The 17,372-nt window shown below is 33.1% G+C and overlaps 2 protein-coding genes and 1 long non-coding RNA gene across 4 annotated transcripts; 2 read left to right on the forward strand and 1 right to left on the reverse strand.

Moving 5' to 3' along the window:
- Positions 1–2,106: 2,106 nt before the first annotated feature.
- Positions 2,107–5,116, reverse strand: LOC105131557 (dnaJ protein homolog). 2 transcript variants are annotated; one of them, XM_011034589.1, is made up of 7 exons: positions 5,026–5,116; positions 4,526–4,696; positions 3,992–4,163; positions 3,750–3,891; positions 3,352–3,628; positions 3,046–3,244; positions 2,107–2,605 (listed from the first exon to the last, which is right to left on the reverse strand). In XM_011034589.1, the coding sequence occupies exons 2-7, from the start codon at positions 4,673–4,675 to the stop codon at positions 2,283–2,285; spliced, it is 1,263 nt and encodes a 420-aa protein (XP_011032891.1). In that variant the 5' UTR covers positions 4,676–4,696; positions 5,026–5,116; the 3' UTR covers positions 2,107–2,282. The 2 variants fall into 2 exon arrangements, with proteins under 2 accessions (XP_011032891.1, XP_011032892.1); XM_011034590.1 differs by lacking the exon at positions 5,026–5,116 and adding an exon at positions 4,808–4,899.
- LOC105131556 (uncharacterized) lies at positions 4,848–5,171 on the forward strand. Its single transcript, XR_843457.1, has 2 exons — positions 4,848–4,931; positions 5,026–5,171. It is a non-coding gene; the product is annotated as an uncharacterized LOC105131556 (long non-coding RNA).
- A 6,239-nt stretch (positions 5,172–11,410) lies between these two features.
- LOC105131558 (uncharacterized) lies at positions 11,411–14,948 on the forward strand. The gene is made up of 2 exons (XM_011034591.1): positions 11,411–12,760; positions 14,635–14,948. Exon 1 carries the CDS (start codon positions 11,613–11,615, stop codon positions 12,741–12,743), a length of 1,131 nt encoding a protein of 376 aa, XP_011032893.1. The 5' UTR covers positions 11,411–11,612; the 3' UTR covers positions 12,744–12,760; positions 14,635–14,948.
- Positions 14,949–17,372: the final 2,424 nt, after the last annotated feature.

Below are 17,372 nucleotides of genomic sequence, written 5' to 3' on the forward strand. Positions count from 1 at the left end.
ACACACACACACACACACACACACACACACAGATGAGAGGGAGGGGATAAAGAGTTTAAGAGGGGGGAAAACAAAGAGATAGACAAGTATGGTCGGACAACCTTTAGGAACAACCTGCAGATTGTTTGATAGTATTCAAGTTGTGGAGTTTTAGTTGTTAACGTTTCTGTCACTCTCATGGCATTCTTAGCGATCATTATCCTTTCACAAACAAATTTCAATGTCCTGTTTTTTTTCAGTGTGGATTATTTTTCCACAAGCATACAACAGCGCCTCAATGCTAACAACCAACTGAAACAACAGGCCTAGCCACGGCGGCTATCGCAAATCACCAAGGATGAATGCTAGTAAGTATCCTAAACGAATAGGTCAAGGAAAGCGGCGACAAAGGAGACCCGCAAGTGAAGAATACAGTGGGGGCGTGAGGTGACCCGTCAAGCGATTTACCTGTTTATTACTTGCATATTTTATTTTTTTACTGTGTATTTGTTACATGTAAAATTTTATTTTTTTAGTTTAGTTTTTAAACTTTGTTTTTAAATGGTTAAGTCTTATTCAAATAGCAATTAATTTTAAATTCTTATAAAAAATAGAATTAAAAAAAGGGATTAAAATAAAAAATGCAGCAAAGTAAATGACATATTATAAGTTTTGAAACATTCATTTTAGTTCTTCAACTTAAACGATCATATAAAATATATAATTATGGTCCCTCAAAATTATTTGAATTTCATTTTGATATAAAAATATATTTTTATTATTTTTTGATTCTTGATTGAAAGAGAAGAGAAAGGGATCGATGAATTCTAACAATAAAGAAAAAACTTGTCGTTGATATTGATTTAAACCATCAAAATAAAATATTTGTGTTGAATTATTTCATTTAATATGAAAAATTTATGTTAAATGTTTTTATATCTTAAAAGTTCATTAAAAAACAAGATACAAACTCAGATTAATTTTTTGTTTTGGGTTAAGTTTGATTTTGGAGTTTTTTGATGCCATGACTAAGTTTATCATGGTTTGTAGAGTGTTTTATAAAAAATTTTTGTTATAAATACGTTTTAAAACATTTTTAGATCAAAAAAGTATAAGTTTTGATTTTATGAAAACCACAATGATCATAATATAGATAAAATAAGCAATATATTCTTTACCTTGATATCAAGACAATATGTCATTTGTTGCTTACATAATAGTCAAATCTAAAGCATTTAAAAAGTGTTTAAATATGTTATAATTACTATAAAAATATAATTTTAAAAAATATAATTAAAAAATAAAGTAATGTGATCAATTATAAAATTAAAAACCTAAAAAATAAATAAAACCTAATTTTCAAAAAAAATTTGGTTCACTATAATTTTATTTTTATCTTTTATAAATAAACTATGTTTTTAAAAATAAAAAATACTTATTTTTTAATGATAATTTTAACATGTATAGCCTTACATTTTATTTTTTATTTTATTTTTATTTTATAAAATTAGTTTAATATATTTTTTTAGATATTATTAATAATTTTTTATTTATTTATTAGCTTTTATAATTCTTTGTTTATTCGATTTATAGATAAATTCTTTTTAATTAGTTATATTTTTTTGAACTACAAAAATATTTTAAAATAATATAAATTTTTTTATTTTTTTGTAATAATGTAAAATTTTTTATAAAAAATAAAAATATTTAATCATGTAGCTACTAATAATATATGATGTTTTTTAAAATATTTATTTTATTTAAAAATACATTGAAATATTTTTTTTTTTAATTTTTAACCAATCAAAATAATTTTAAAAAATTAAAAAACTAACAATTTTCAAAAAATTCTTCAGAAACAAAAATTAAAAAACCGAGATTACTTGACAATGTATTTTTTCATTCAAAAATATAATAAAATAATTTATTTTATTTTTTAAAATTTATTTTTAATATTAACATATCTAAACAATAAAAAAAAACATATAAAAATAAACGGACCCCCTCAAAGACAAAAGTAAAGTGACGATTAGATCGAACCATAACTACGTATCCACGTTCCAATAGTTGCATTCGAAGTTACATATGGCCGATCCAAAAACAAAATAGATGGCAAGCTATATATTCGAAATTCAAGTACCTGTTCTTGGAGTTCTTTCAAAGGTTCAAACACCACGCAATTACCACTCTGCGAACATAAATATTCATACAAGAAACTAGGTAGTCTATAAATAATTGTCTAAATAATTTGTTGTCAAATCACATTCAGTTCTCCTCACCCACTGGCATCCCTATTTCAGTGATTATTGCTGAGCACACTGTACCCTCTGGGCACCACCATGCATATCATCATCTTCATCATAGGCTTCTTGGGCCTGTTGCTGCTGTTTCCTTCTCATCTCCTCCTCGATGTTCACATCATGTAAAGTAGTTTCCTCACATTCATCAAGCTCCATGTCAGTCAGCTGAACAGAGGCTCGTGGAGGAAGAGCAGCCTCCAAGGCCTTGCACTGGTCAGCGGACAGGGAATCTGGGAAATCAACACTGAAATGAATGTAGAGCTTCCCTCTCATAAATGGCCTTTGGTACATTGGCATTCCTTCATCATTTATAGCCTTGAATTGATCTGGGACAAAACCAAACAGGAGAACCATAAATTACCAGCTATTAACAATTAGAATCCCAACTTTAAGGAACAAAATCACATAAAAGCTCAAATCTTAAAATGTTCTGATGATCAATAAAAATAGGACTAGCCCTGCAACACTCTTTAGCCAATACTACAAATAAATTCACCCAAAAAATCCAGGAATTGGAGAGACAGAAAATCCAGAAATTTAGTTAGTGAGTTCGATGCAGATCTAGCAAAAGGATGTTTTCCATTTGAAAAAATAAAATAAAATAAAGACAGTGAAAGGGTTGTCTGTCTGTCTTGTGCAAGGAAAAAGAGTTCAGAAATGCAGAGACATTGTCCACATCAGTATCATGTTATCACCTGCGATGAATTCTCGATTGCCAAATCTAGTACTAACGACAAAGAAAACATGGATGTGTTATGGCACTCACCAGGCTTGACTACTTCCCCAGGTTGAGATTTTATCAGGAGCTGCCTTCCATCCAAATGGGTCAAGACGAAATGGAAGCCACAGAGTGCCTCAGTAAGAGATAGGGTGTGCTCAACAAATAGGTCATCACCCTTTCTCTTAAACTTAGGGTGATCCTTTTGCTGTAGGACGAAGACGATGTCCCCTGTAACAGTATCAGGCTGCACATAAAACACAGAACAATGAAAATGGCACGCACTCGGGCAGGGTAGTAAAGGATATTAATCAAAAACAACAAAAGCATCCATTCAAGAGTGGTGCAACTTACTGCCTCATCAGCTTCTCCAGGGAACGTTATCCTCTGCCCATTTTGCATGCCCTTCTCAACAACTACTTCCAAAACTTTTTTCTCCTGAGCAACCTTTTCACCCTTGCATTGAGGGCAACGGTCCTTATCATTAATTGTCTCGCCCGTACCCTTGCATTCATTGCAGGGATGCTGCATTTGCTGGATCATAGAAGGACCAAGGTGTCTTATGGAGACCTTCATTCCAGAACCCTGGCAACCAGCACATTTTGATGATGCTCCGGACTTGGAACCTTTACTGCGAAATTTCACATGAAACAACCAATGTCAGCTGCAAAACGCACAGAAAAAAAAATAGAAAAAGAGAGAAAAATGCTCAGCATGCCACAACATGCAGCGCAGTCTATGCACACACTAACCCCTTGCACTTGGAGCAGATTACATTGCGTGAAAGAGAAAGCTTCTTGGATGTGCCATTATAAAGGTCTTCAAAAGAAACTTTAAGGGGGTGGATCACATCCTCGCCCCGCCTTTGCCTTCGGCCTCTGCTGCTACCACCACCTAGACAAAAGAATTTGTTTAGGTCCAATGTGATCAAAAAGTTTTTCCAACTTTAGCAAGCTCTTGTGATTCAAACCAAATTATTAGTCAGAAAACTTACCACCGAACGGATTACCACCACCAAAGAATGATTGGAAGATATCAAACGGATCATGGCCGCCGCCTCCGCCCCCGCCCATTCCTTCCTTGAGGGCATCCTCTCCATACTGATCATATATCTCACGTTTCTCAGGGTCACTCAGAACCTCATATGCTTGTGCCAACTCCTTGAACTACAAGGCACAGGTACAATTACAATGATTTGAAAACAAAAAATCAAATAACAGCACTCTCCAAGTTATACTTCAACGTTATAAATGATTTGTTAATGCTTCACACAAATTCCATTAGAAACAGCTACTGGCTAATATCAAACTGTCCAAAGATTAAGTGCTTTATAAGCCTAAGAACAATAGATTATAAAGAAAACCACAACCCAATTTCATATAAGCATTGTCTACAACCATAATGACCTACCAAGACGGTTGATCTGCTGTCAATCTGACCAAATTAAAACTCACAGTCAACAGGAACCAAAACCACCCGAATATAACCACAAGCAACCCTTCAAGTCAATTTAATAGAAAAGATATACCTTTTCAGGATCACCGCCCTTGTCAGGATGGTTCTTGATTGCTGCTTTCCTATAAGCCTTCTTTAGATCATCCTGTGAAGCACTCTTTGAGACTCCAAGAACCTCATAGTACTTGGTGTTGTCGCTTTTCTTTGGTGCTCTCCCAAACATTTTTTTATATCAATTAAAATCCTGCATGACCAACAAAAGCCATCAAGATCAATGTGACAAAAACACACACAAAAATCAAGAATCTGGACAAAATAGCAAGAAAGGAAACTTTTTTGAAAAAATAACAAGTACCCAGAATCAAAATCAAGATCGAGAATCCAATAGTACTATAACGATTGAATCTTCCTAAAATAATAACAAGTTCCCACATGCAGAATCGAGGCCAAGAAGCTAAGACTCTGTAAAGATCGAATCTATGCGAGAAATAAAAACAACCCAGATGCAAAATTAAGATCGAGAAACTAGAAAAACTATAAAGATTGAAACTTTTGGAAGAAAAAATAACGTACAGATGGTTAGATTATTTTATCAGGAGAGCAACAAGAGAGACGGCGAGACAGACAGAGGGGTTGAGCGTTTGTCAGATCTGTGTATTTAAGGGAAAGAAAGAATGGACGGTGGAGATTTGATTGGTGGGAGGGGTAGATAGTAGAAATATATTATTATTGTCGTTATTGAGGATTCCTAAATTGTTTCTTATTCTTTGATTTTGGGGGTTAAAAGGGACTGAGAGGAGGTGGACATAGAAGGATCTAGAATTCTCTTGAAGGTTTTCTCGGGTATATGGTGACTTTGGGTCAATGATCATGTCCACACCTTGTGATGGTTGTTAACCTAAAATTGGCTAAAAGCGTGTTTGTCTAGTCATTACTAGTTGCATGGCGTGCTGGCCGATGGATTTATTTTTTATTTTCATAAAAAATATTATAAAAATTTATAATATAAAATTTAAAATTTATTAATAATATTAATTATAATAGTAATAATAATATTTATAACATAAAAATACTACTTTTGATATGAATATTTAGAATTATAATAAAAATAATGATATTTGTAATATAAATAATTATATTAAAAATTTTAATAATGAATATAACATAAATAATAGTATTTTTTATGTCAATACCTCAAGTTATAATAAAAATAATAATATTTTTTATTAGAATTCATTGCCATTTGATCCTGTGCTGAAATAATCATATTGAATCCAACGTAGGATCCATTATCATTATGCCCTAACCCAGAACCCAAGCGAATTGGGTTTCTCTGACAACGGCTCATTACCATTGGATTCTGATGCAAGCGCATAGGTAGAGTAGCCTAAGCGCCAGTTTCACCACGTGGTGCGCGGGTCTTGCTGAATGCTCCTGGCAAGCTAGCCACAGTGTATACGTGGCGCGCACGTCTCGCTAAAAGTCCTTGGCAAGCCAATTTCAAGTGGCGCGCACGTTTGCCCAGTGCAAAAGTAGGCAACCCAAGGTCTATGTATCCCCACATGGGGCCTGGACTTAGCTCACACCCAAGACAAGGACAAGTCAGCCCCAGCGTCACATGGTGCTCAGGTCTCATCTAGCAAAAGGACAAGTGGCCCAGGCGCCAAATGTCCCCGCGTGGGGGCGCGTGACTAGCTCCCGTCTAGGGCAAGGCAAGCAAACCCTAGCCACACATGGCATTCGAGTCTAACCCGGTGCAAAGGTAGGGCAACCCGATAGTCAAAAATATTATTATTTTTATTATAATTGAAGGTAATAATATTAAAAATACTATTATTTGTGTTATAAATATTAATATTTCTACAATAGTTCAAAGCATGAATATTAAAAATATTATTATTTACAGTACAAATATTTTTATTTTTATTATAATTAAAAGTGTCAATATTTATTTTTATTGTAGTTCAAAGTATTAATATAAAAAATGTTATTATTCGTGGTACATATATTATTATTTTTATTATCATTGAAAGTATTGCCACTAAAAATATTATTATTTGTGTTACAAGTATTTTTAGTCGAGTATAATTTTTTTTATTGTTATAATTGAAATTATTATTATGAAAAATAGTATTATTTGTGTTCTGAATATTATAATTTTTATTATAATTCAAAGTATTAGTATCAATAATATTATTATTTGGGATATAAATATTATCATTTTTATTACAATTGAACAAATAATATTTAGTACACAAATTACAATATGTTTGATATTAATACTTTTAACTATAATAAAAATAATTATATTAAAAAACCCAAGACCCAATAGCCTTAGGTCCTGACAAAGAAGCCATAAAAATTAAGTTATGACGCAAAATCAATTAACCATGGGCACGGGGTAAGCCGGTCTCAGCGTCATATCGAGTTTGACCTGGCGCAGAGGCAAGGCAACCCAAGCACTAGGTCTCCCCACACGGTGAGCATGTCTGCCTAGCATAAAAGCAGGCAACCTAAACGCCAGGTATTCCCACTTGGGGGGTGCAGACGTGGCTTACATCCAGGGTAAGGACAAGTCAGTCTTAATGCCATGTAGTGCTCAGGTTTGACCCCATGCAAAGGCAGGCAACTCAAGCGCTAAGTGTCCTCACGTGGGGTCGCGGACCTGGCTCACGTCAAGGGCAGCTCACCAAAACTTGAAGTGATCATTTTCTATTCAATCATCTCTTCAATGTCAAAATACATCATAATAAAAAGATAACTCCACCACTTCCTTGCTGCCCTTGCAACTCTTTGTAGTAAGGATTGAGCTACCATTATACTGCTCCAATTCATAATGCTTTAAATCTAAATAATAGTAGCAATAATAAAGGTTATCTAAATGTTGTACAAGAAAAAATTACTAAACATTGTCCAAACAACTTTTATGAGATATATCTATCTAAAATGATTTAATTTTAATATTTTTAAATAAGAATAATATTTTTTAATAAAAATTATTGAGGTTAACTCATCTAGGTCTTGTACAGTAATTAAGTCGTAAATTTAACGTGTTGAATTACTTAAGTTTGATGTTATCAACTTCTTAAACATGTTATTAAATTATTTGACAATTAATTCAATCTAACTATAGTTAAGTTTTAAGAAGAACCTTTAATAATAATAAAATTTGTAATACATAAATTCATTTTTAAAAAGAGAAAAATTGAAGAAATTTATCTATAAGTTAATAATTTTATTAAAAATAATAATAATATTTTTATAGAAGAAGAAGATTCATAATTTTATTTATGAGATTTTATTAAAAATAATAATAAAAGAGTTTTATGAACATTGAAGTGGATTTCTTCTTCATGATAAGAGTTTTTAAAAGAGGAGGGAAAACTCATCCATTGTAAATGCACATTTCCACTTAAAGAAATAATACACGAGGATGATTCATTACCCCCCGTTAGATGGAATAAACATGGATTTGAAAAATCCTTGTTTTTATTTAGAGTATGTTGCTTCTTAAAGTTATCTTTATTTGAAATATATTAAAATAATATTTTTTTATTTTTTAAAATTTATTTTTAATATTAATACATTAAAACATTCTAAAAACATGTAAACAATTATTTAAAAAAAAAACTGCTTTCCAACCATATAATTCAAACAAGATTTAGAGACTTTTAACATGCATGTATACACACTATTCGAACACAGCACTGTGTTCGAATTCATAATTTTTTTCTAAATAATTTGGAACCACAAGTTGGGTTAACCCAAGTATTATTTCAAAAGCAACAGAAATTTTTGATTCACAAATTCCCGTTAGCCTTCCATCATAAAGAAAACAAAATGATATGGTTTTAGTGTTACTCTATATAGAAATTGCAACAATTAAATTTACATGGTTATAGTGTATAATTAAGAGAATTATAAGTTTTTTTTTTTATAATCAAAACATTACTTGAATGCATGTTTAACGTGTCTCAATGAGTAAGCAATACCCACACTATTAAAGTGGCACGTCAAATGCTTTTTGATGGCTAAATCTAGTTATTTATTATATAATTATATTTGTAGACATGTTCATTTACACATGATGCAACGCGTGCAGACATACAATCTAGTCATTCATTGTATAACTAGATGTGCATATGTGTCCTCTCACACATGGTGCAGCATATATAGACATCTATAATTGAAGTGCCATGTGGTGATCGATTGATTGTATTTTGTTCTCCTTTTCTTGACAGCTAAAGTATACAATTATCCTTTGTTTGTTTGTTTGCTTATTGTTTGCTTATATTTGATATGGATTGTCAAACACAAACACCTTGGTTCTAGCAAACACACAAGCTGATAACCATGTTCGGTATTAAACCTAAACATGGATTTAACATGACTATCAGATCCAAACTTCGTGTAAGTTTATTGTGGGTCAAGACACAGTACACTATAGACTTGCACAGTAAATTTTTTAAGTTTTGAAAGCATGAAACGAGGCTAATGTTATCTTTTTCACATAAAATTAAATTATCATTTTGCTTTTTGCTTGAGAAAATTAAAACTTTAGTTATGGGGTATTTCATTATTTTTTATATGCTTATTGGTATTAAACATTCATTTGGAGTATGGTAGTCTTTCTGATGACTATTTGCATTATAAAATTCTATTTCATCTTTGAGGTTGATAAAATTAAAATATTTTGCTTAGAGTATTTTGACATCTCATATATTGTTAGCTTAAAATACACTTTTAGCCTTGAAAAAAAATTAAAAAAATAAGCTTTTTATATGAGGATATTTTTTTTGTTTTGCATTGTTTTTTATGTAATTTCTATAATCATTAGGGATATTTTGGTATTTTAGTACTATTTTATTATTTTTAAATTCATAAAATTATGCTGGACTCATATTTACTTGAGTGCCACAACCAAGCAAGACCCAGATTATTTGGGTGACAGGCACAAGTAAATTAAACTTGACATGTTTTTTATATTTAAGGCACTTGAGTTTGGTATGTTTAACTCAAGATGCTTAAAATATTTTTTATATATCAAATATTTTTTTTAAATGATATTAACCCACTGTAGAGCACAAATCAATATAGTAGTAGCTTGCTAAATCTTATAGAAGAATCTAAAATCAAATCCTCATGCAATTATAAATATACCATAAGAAAAACATGACTCTTTATTGTGACATGCATGTGATCATATTTCTGAAATTTTAGATTTTCAAAATGTGTTTTTTAAATATGTCAAAATAAATATTTTTATTTTTTAAAATTTATTTTTGTTAGCATTAGGGCATTAAAATAATTTGAAAATATAAAAAAATAATTTAAAATAAAAAAATTATTTATTTTTAAAAATTCTTTTAAAATATAAAAACAAAAAGACTATACTATCTAAGCTTTTAATATTGAGATGCCATGGGCATGCATCAGAAGGCTAGAAACTAGAAAATCATCTTGTCAGAGGTGGAATTAGAACTTTTAATGTGGGCGACCGTATAATTAAGATTTTTCAAGAATTCAGGGCTAAACTGTAAACTTTCTTAAAATTTGGGGTATCGTCGCACCATAAACCCTAGCTCTGCGATGTTGAACAAACAAAATGGCCGAACAGCGCCTAACTTCCCACGGATCCAGGTTCAAGACTTGGATCTTGATTCTTATCCATCTGGGTCTGCTTCCGTTGTTGACGACAACTATATCTGCCATTATCAAATGGCATCTGATCCTGCATGAGTGTTCTGCTTCGAAGAGACCATTCATGTTGCTGTCAACATCACTAGCATTCACACAAATGTCTCGGAAGCTTCAGAGAGAAATTGAAGTTTCTGTGCAAGAAACCCATCTAGGGATAGAATATCACCAAGGATATTTCTTGTTTTCATTCAATGTATAAAAAAATAGGAGAGAATGAGGGATCTTGCCAGTCAAGTATTCTGTCCGTGGTTACATGATGTTTCACAGCATCTGCGCAGGGAAACTATAATTCACACCAGCAAATTCATGAACTTTTAGTTAAGGTCTTCGTTACGCTTTTCTTGTCCTTATACTAATTTTCTATTTTTTTAAAAGTTCTTTCTATTTTCTATAAGTTTTTTAATATCAAAACAATTTAAAAATTTTTAAAAAATAATGTAAAGAAAAAACATAAAATATTGATTGAGACGCAAGATCCGAAAAAAGAAATGAAAGGAGTGTTTGGAAATGCGTCTTAATCTGTATTTTTAATAATAATTATTTTAATATGTTGATTTTAAAAATAACTTTTAAAAAATAAAAAAAATATTTTAATATATTTTTATAAAAATTACTTTAAAAAATAATTTCAATCAAAATAATTACGCTCCAAGGCTTTCCGGCTCAATGGCAAGGATCCTGTATCCGAAGGGAGCATGAAAGGGGGCACTTTCTTGGGCCCATAACACAACAGGCCCATGTTAGTTATAAGTTGTTTTGTGTATAAAAAAGAATATTATTTGGACGAAGAGTTTTAAAAATAGATAAAAAAAGATTTTATTGATAAATTCAATAAATTTAATTTGAGAATTAAATCAATACAAAAAAGATCCTGAAAAAATAAAACTGATTATATAGTCTGGGGGGATTATTCAGGTTTGCCCAAGAGAAAAAGTTCCCTGTGAATGACTGCACAAGAATCCCCTGTCCCACCCCTTGCTGTCTTCACAACTGAAAAGACTGAAACAGTCCCTGCCATAAATAGCCTTCCCACCTCACTGTTCCTTTCCTAGCCCTTCCCTCAATAAAGAAAAATAGCCATGGATATCTCAAATATCTTGCAAATATTTGAATATTGTTTTTTTTACATGAAATATATTAAAATAATAATTTTTGAAATTTTATTTTTTATATAAAGCAAAAAAGTTTTTTTAAATAAAATATTTAGAAAACATGAGTGATTCACATTGCAAAACAGTACTATCACCATCAAATTTCTAACATTGCTAGACTAATCTCTTCCCCTTCTGTCTTTTGGTACACTTCATGAATCGTTTGATATCCGCATCTTATCAGCAGTAATCCACTGAAGCCACGAACTCTAATCTCTTCCCATTATCATTTTTTTTTTTTCACTTTTAACACATTTTATCTTTATCTCCTTCTTCCCTTCAAGAGCTCAACCCCATCTTCCTGCTCCAATGTCTTCAAGCAAAACTCAAAAAATAGCATCAACACAGACAGAATCCTTAGTGAACTACTTGGAAACTAAACCACACAAAAAAACACATACCATGTTGTCCTCTCCAATCATCTACTCCTTTTCACTCTTGCTTTCGTTTTCCCTCATCTACCTCTTCTCCCCTCAAATCCTTCCTCTCCAAAACCCTCAAAACCTCCCTTTAGATGAACTTGATGATCTTGCTCTTTTCAAGAAAGCCCTTAGGCCTTGCACAACTACCTCCCACCTATCCACTAAGAACCCCACTCCTAAAATAGCCTTTCTTTTCCTTACAAACTCTGATCTCTCTTTTGCTCCTCTATGGGAGCGTTTTTTCGAGGGCTACAACAATCTTTACAACATCTATGTGCATGCAGATCCATTTAGTAAAGTCTCAAACCCAGATGGGATTTTCAAGGACCAGTTCATTCCCGGCAAGAAAACAGAAAGGGGCACTCCTTCTTTAATCTCTGCTGAAAAAAGACTTCTAGCTAGAGCCATTCTCGATGACCCTTTTAATCTTTACTTTGCTCTTGTTTCTCAACACTGTGTCCCTCTCCATTCATTTCAATACATGTACAATACCCTTTTTGGCCACAACATTTTGGAAGCTTTCACAGCTCAATCTCATCATAAAAGTTTCATTGAAATTCTCTCCCAAGATCCGAACTTACCTGATAGATACAATGCTAGAGGGGAGAACATTATGCTCCCAGAAATTCCATTTGAGAAATTTAGGGTTGGGTCTCAGTTTTTTGTGCTTGCAAAAAGGCATGCTTTTCTTGTACTCAAGGATAGAAAGTTGTGGAGAAAGTTCAAGCTGCCTTGCTTGAATATAGAGTCCTGTTACCCTGAAGAACACTACTTTCCAACACTTTTATCAATGAAGGATCCTACAGGATGCAGTCAGTACACATTAACAAATGTTAATTGGACTGATTGCTTTGATGCACACCCTCATCTGTATCAAGCAGAAGAGGTTTCACCAAATTTGGTGCATAGATTGAGACTGTCTAATTCAAGTTACTCTTATTTTTTTGCAAGAAAATTTGCTCCTGATTGCTTGCAGCCATTGATGGAAATTGCAGATGATGTGATTTTCAAGGATTGAAAAAAGAGTGAGCAAAGGTGAGTAAAGTAAGCAGTGCAGAATAATTACTTGCTATCGTATTGCCTTCTTTTTTTGCTTTTTAGACTTTGGCCAGCAGTCCATGAGTGCGTGTTTGACATTACAATTGAAATCGATGTTGATTGAAAAAGCATCCTCTTGATGCATTTCACATTTCCAATCTCAGTCCCAAATGGGTTTAGAGCCTGTTTGATTTTTAAAAGTATATTTGAAAAAAAAAAAAAAATTTTTTTAGTTTTTGTTTTAATTTTTTTATATTTTCAAATCAAATGTACTAAAATAAAAAATAAAAAGATATTATTTAAGTGTATTTTATAATCAAAATCATTTAAAAATCAACCCCTACCACGAATAAGGCTGAGGTCGGTCCGTAGTCGGATTTTTATTTTTTCTTGTCTGGTTTCTGATTATACTAGAAAAGGTGATTATGGTACCATAGTTTTCCCACTAATTGAAAAATAGAAGGCAATTATAACTTGTGTTGCTTTAAAATCAATTAGATTGTGAAACCATGTCTTTTGTTTCTTTATTTGTAACCAATTGATTCTCGACATGTTGGTTATAGGAAGTATGACTTTTGCTGGTTATAATATATTGTTCTTCAGGTATTAGCTTATGTAATTATTCTACTAGCTTTGTAGTCCTTTTACTTTTATATATTTAGAGTGATAGAGAGATACCGGTTTGCAATTTTGATGTCACAGCTGACCTATGTGCAATTATGCTTATAAATTATAGCTAACGCAAAGGGCAAAGGATCATGCTAGAAGAGTGCTATTTCAAGAAAAGAATCGATTCCTCATTAAGTTTGTGGGGACTTGGCTCACGATAGTTTAGAGGGCACGTTTTCTCTGTGGACCTAGGGTGTAATTATGGGTTTTGGTTTGCTTTCCTGTAGTAGTCAAGGCAGGCTTAAATTCTCAAGAAAAAATTGGGAGATTCAAGGCCTAAAGAGAAGGTTGAAGCAGATTTAAGACCTGCATTTTGGTTGTGGTTCTCTCTCTCATGTTGATCTGAAGAAATCAAGAAATGCAAAATTAATAAATGAAATAACAGTTTAGGCATTTGCTTAGGTGCTTAGCGGGTTTTCTCCCCTGGTTAATTGTAAGGAAAACTTTTAGTTGATATCCTATACTGCAAAGAAGATAGAAAATTTAAAAGTATACTTTTGAACCCAGGTGGAAATATTTTATCATTTATGACCTGTTTAAATTCAATTAGTGAGAAATTTTGTGTTTTTTCTTCTTTTTGTTTCAAAAAAAAAAAGGCTAAGGAACTTGAATGTCCTGTGCTCTTACAACTTTGTTGTTGTAAATGAAGCTGTTCAAAAAGTCTGCAAATGTCAAATTTTATAATTTAGAAATTGCTAACTGCTCTTCTCTTTTTCTCTTGAGGGGTTTTGGTTTTTGACTTTTGAGCCCGTGCTTCATCGGGAAAACAAAATATGTTTTCATATTCCGAAGGTTGTGTTTTGAGCCATGACAAGAGTGGTGTCGGCATGGTGCTTTGCAATTTTTGCAGTGTAGGATCCCGCAGTGGAAATAATATTTTTAATTTTTTTTTATATTAGTGAATCAAAATAATTCGAATATATATATATATATATATATATAATTTGAAATAAAGAAAAAATAACTAAAAATTTAATTTTTTTTAAAAAATAATTTTCAAACGAAAAACCAACATTACTAGAGTTAGGACAAAACCCTTGACAAACGAAAAACCGACATTACTAGAGTTAGGACAAAACCCTTGACTCAAGAGTTCGTGTGCGTTACGGTCCATGGTCCTTTTGACTAATGAATTAATGTAAAATTCTTCAGCGTAGCATGCTAGCTCACGTGAACTTGTCTGTGGAAATATTGTTTTGCAGGTTTTGGCTAAAGGAACCTTTGAACTTTGTTCGGACATTTGTGAATGGAGTGGAGTGAATGAGGAAGAATTATGTTGGTGTGAAGGGAAAAAGGCCCAGCCCAATGTAATCTGGTGAAGTTTTTTTTCAGAGTTGTTTGTACAGAGAATGGAGTCGTAGTGTCTTGTTGTATATTGTATATAATACTAAAACACTTCTACTTTTGTTTATTTTTACAAAAGTGAATGGAGTGTGAGGCCTTTAGAGCATGAAGGGTGGAAGCAAAGGCTCGATGCCTTTCTTTTCCTAATGTAAAAGTTTGAGATCTTCCATTGTTCCTTCTAGCCACCATCTCACTATGTATTCTTGCATTATGCTTTTCTTGTTTTGTCTCTTTTAAATTTAATGTGAGGTTGTTGCTGCATGCACATTGCACGCCATCATTGGGAAATGAAGCCCCCTTGCGTAAGCTGTGTCTTCTCTGTCTTGTTCAAAGTAAATGATGTTTTAGGGTCTGCCCATGGTGATTGTAACTAGCTTCTGATTAAATGGTGTTTTAGGGTTTGCCCATGGTGATTGTAACTAGCTTCTGATTTATGTGGAGAGCACAGGTTCTCAGGATCTCCTGTTGGGAAATTTTTGGGCGATTGATACATCTGTTGGAGAACTCATTGAGAACCTACATGCTAGCCTGATGATTAAAAAGAGTATTCCTTCTGCCGCTAAGGATTAACTTAATGTTATCAACTATTCCTGAACAAAAATTGTCATTAGCCTCTTGTTTTCTTGTGAATAGAAGCGTATTGAAGTATAAAATTGCTTGAAAACAATCAACGTGGTAAGGGATGGCTTTGGATTTTTTCTCTTTTTCTTGTATAAAGGGACAGGAGCAGCATAAACAAAAAAAAACATTCAAAGAGAACAGAAGATAAGTTGAGCCCATGCTACCCAGGGGACTGTATATCTTGAGTCAACTTTGTGTCATGGTCACTACAGATTCAATTGTCTCGGAGAGCATGATGGGCTCCCGAGATAAATATTCTGGGAAGTTCTTGATCTTTACCAAATTGATGGATTTTGGTCCCGTCATCAGCTTGTTGATTCTACAATGGCCATTCATTCCCACTTTGAAGCACGCAGAGATGATGCTATCTTGACACCCTCCATAAAAAGTGGGACTACATGAGTCGAAGCCCTTGGTCATCGCATCATGAGACAGCATCCTAAGGAGATGGCGAGGGGGCAGAGGATCCCTAGTTAGGACCAATCTTCGTGATTGTGTCCAACATTTGGAAGGCAAGTTGTACCGTAATGATTTACAGCCTGATCTGTCAGGTCTCCTAGATTATCTCACTCTCATCACCATAATAGTTTTCTGTCGGACTCGATCATTTGACACTCATTTTCCTTATAGTACTTTTCAGCCAGATTCGATCAAAAATTCTGAGCGCGAAATAGTATACATTAGTCGAAACCCGAAAGATACGTCGGTATCAGTGTGGCATTTCTCAATAAATCCTGAGGCCTAATTAGCCTCCATTTTCATTGGAGAAAGCAGTGGTGAGCGTTTGCAAGGGAGTTCATGGTTTTGGACCATTTCATGACCTTGTTTTACAGTATTGGGAAGAGAGCAATAAAAATGCCTCGTTAGATATGTTATTGCAATATGAAGAGCTCAAAAGGGATCCCATAGCACAGGTGAAAAGGCTGGCTTCCTTTCTTGAAGGGTCTTTTAACAATGAAGGTGAGATTGGTGAAGTGGCATGGAGATGTAGCTTGGAGAGGCACAAGGACCTGGAGGCTAACAAGGATGGTGAGAGGGTATGAAATGGAGGTGCCTATTAGTGCATTTTTCAGGCTTGGTGCTGTTGGTGAATGGAAGAACTACCTTGCCCCAGAAACGTGTGAATGTCTTGATCGACTAGCAGGAATGGAATTTGAAGGGATTGGTCTTCGTCTTTCAGGCAAGAACTAGGCATGATGTCCAGTAAAATTTATTGATGCTACTTCATTCGAGTGTTCGTGATAGAGATCTTCAAGTGCATGGTCTTTGACACTGGTTGCTTTTATGTGAATTTCGTCAAAACAATGCAATGTTCTTGGGATCAAAAGATTGTTTTAATCATTGAATTTGTCATGTGCGATATGAAAAGATGTTTTTATCATCAAATATTCAGCTATTTTCATTAAAAAAAAATCATTTTATTATTTCCTTACGAAAAAATAATAATAATTTTCTTATTTTACATGGGCTAGCACCTAGCCTGTTCTATATCTGGGCCCAATGGGTCCATTTTCTCAGGGTAATAGGGCTTCAAGCCATTAGGTGTACCTTGCGAAATGCTACCCACCTACCCCCATGAACGTCCTGCCATGTTTCAGTGCGATCTTTTTTATTTTATATGGTTTTCATCTATTTTTTAAAAATAGAAATAATTATTTTTTTCGAAAAAAATAAAAAATGATAAATACTCGTTAATTAATCGTGATGTTACATGGACTGATGGATTTACTATGAAACCAAGTCGTGATAAACTCGTATACCATCTTTGGTGGCTTTGTTTCGATGATTGTGGTCTTATCATCTAGAGTTGAGAACCAATGGGCATCGAAAGCTTAAAACTCATTAACCCTTTAAGCAAAGCTTAACAACTTGCATTAAGAAATTAATCATATCAACTTGACAACTTGTCTCATCTCACTCACCAACCAAGATATATTCAGCAGCAAGATATCACTACTTTTTTTTTTTTTTTTTA

This window comes from Populus euphratica, unplaced genomic scaffold (genome assembly GCF_000495115.2).
Source record: "Populus euphratica unplaced genomic scaffold, PopEup_1.0 scaffold24.1, whole genome shotgun sequence".
NCBI classification, from domain to species: Eukaryota; Viridiplantae; Streptophyta; class Magnoliopsida; order Malpighiales; family Salicaceae; genus Populus; species Populus euphratica.

Excerpts from the sequence above, each read along its gene's own strand:
- LOC105131557 (XM_011034589.1), bottom strand. The coding sequence starts at position 4,675 with ATGTTTGGGAGAGCACCAAAGAAAAGCGACAACACCAAGTACTATGAG. Across the intron at positions 4,164-4,525 it reads AGGGCGGTGATCCTGAAAAG|TTCAAGGAGTTGGCACAAGC; the intron begins GTATATCTTTTC and ends TGTGCCTTGTAG. Across the intron at positions 3,629-3,749 it reads ATCTGCTCCAAGTGCAAGGG|TAAAGGTTCCAAGTCCGGAG; the intron begins GTTAGTGTGTGC and ends GAAATTTCGCAG.
- LOC105131558 (XM_011034591.1), top strand. The coding sequence starts at position 11,613 with ATGTCTTCAAGCAAAACTCAAAAAATAGCATCAACACAGACAGAATCC.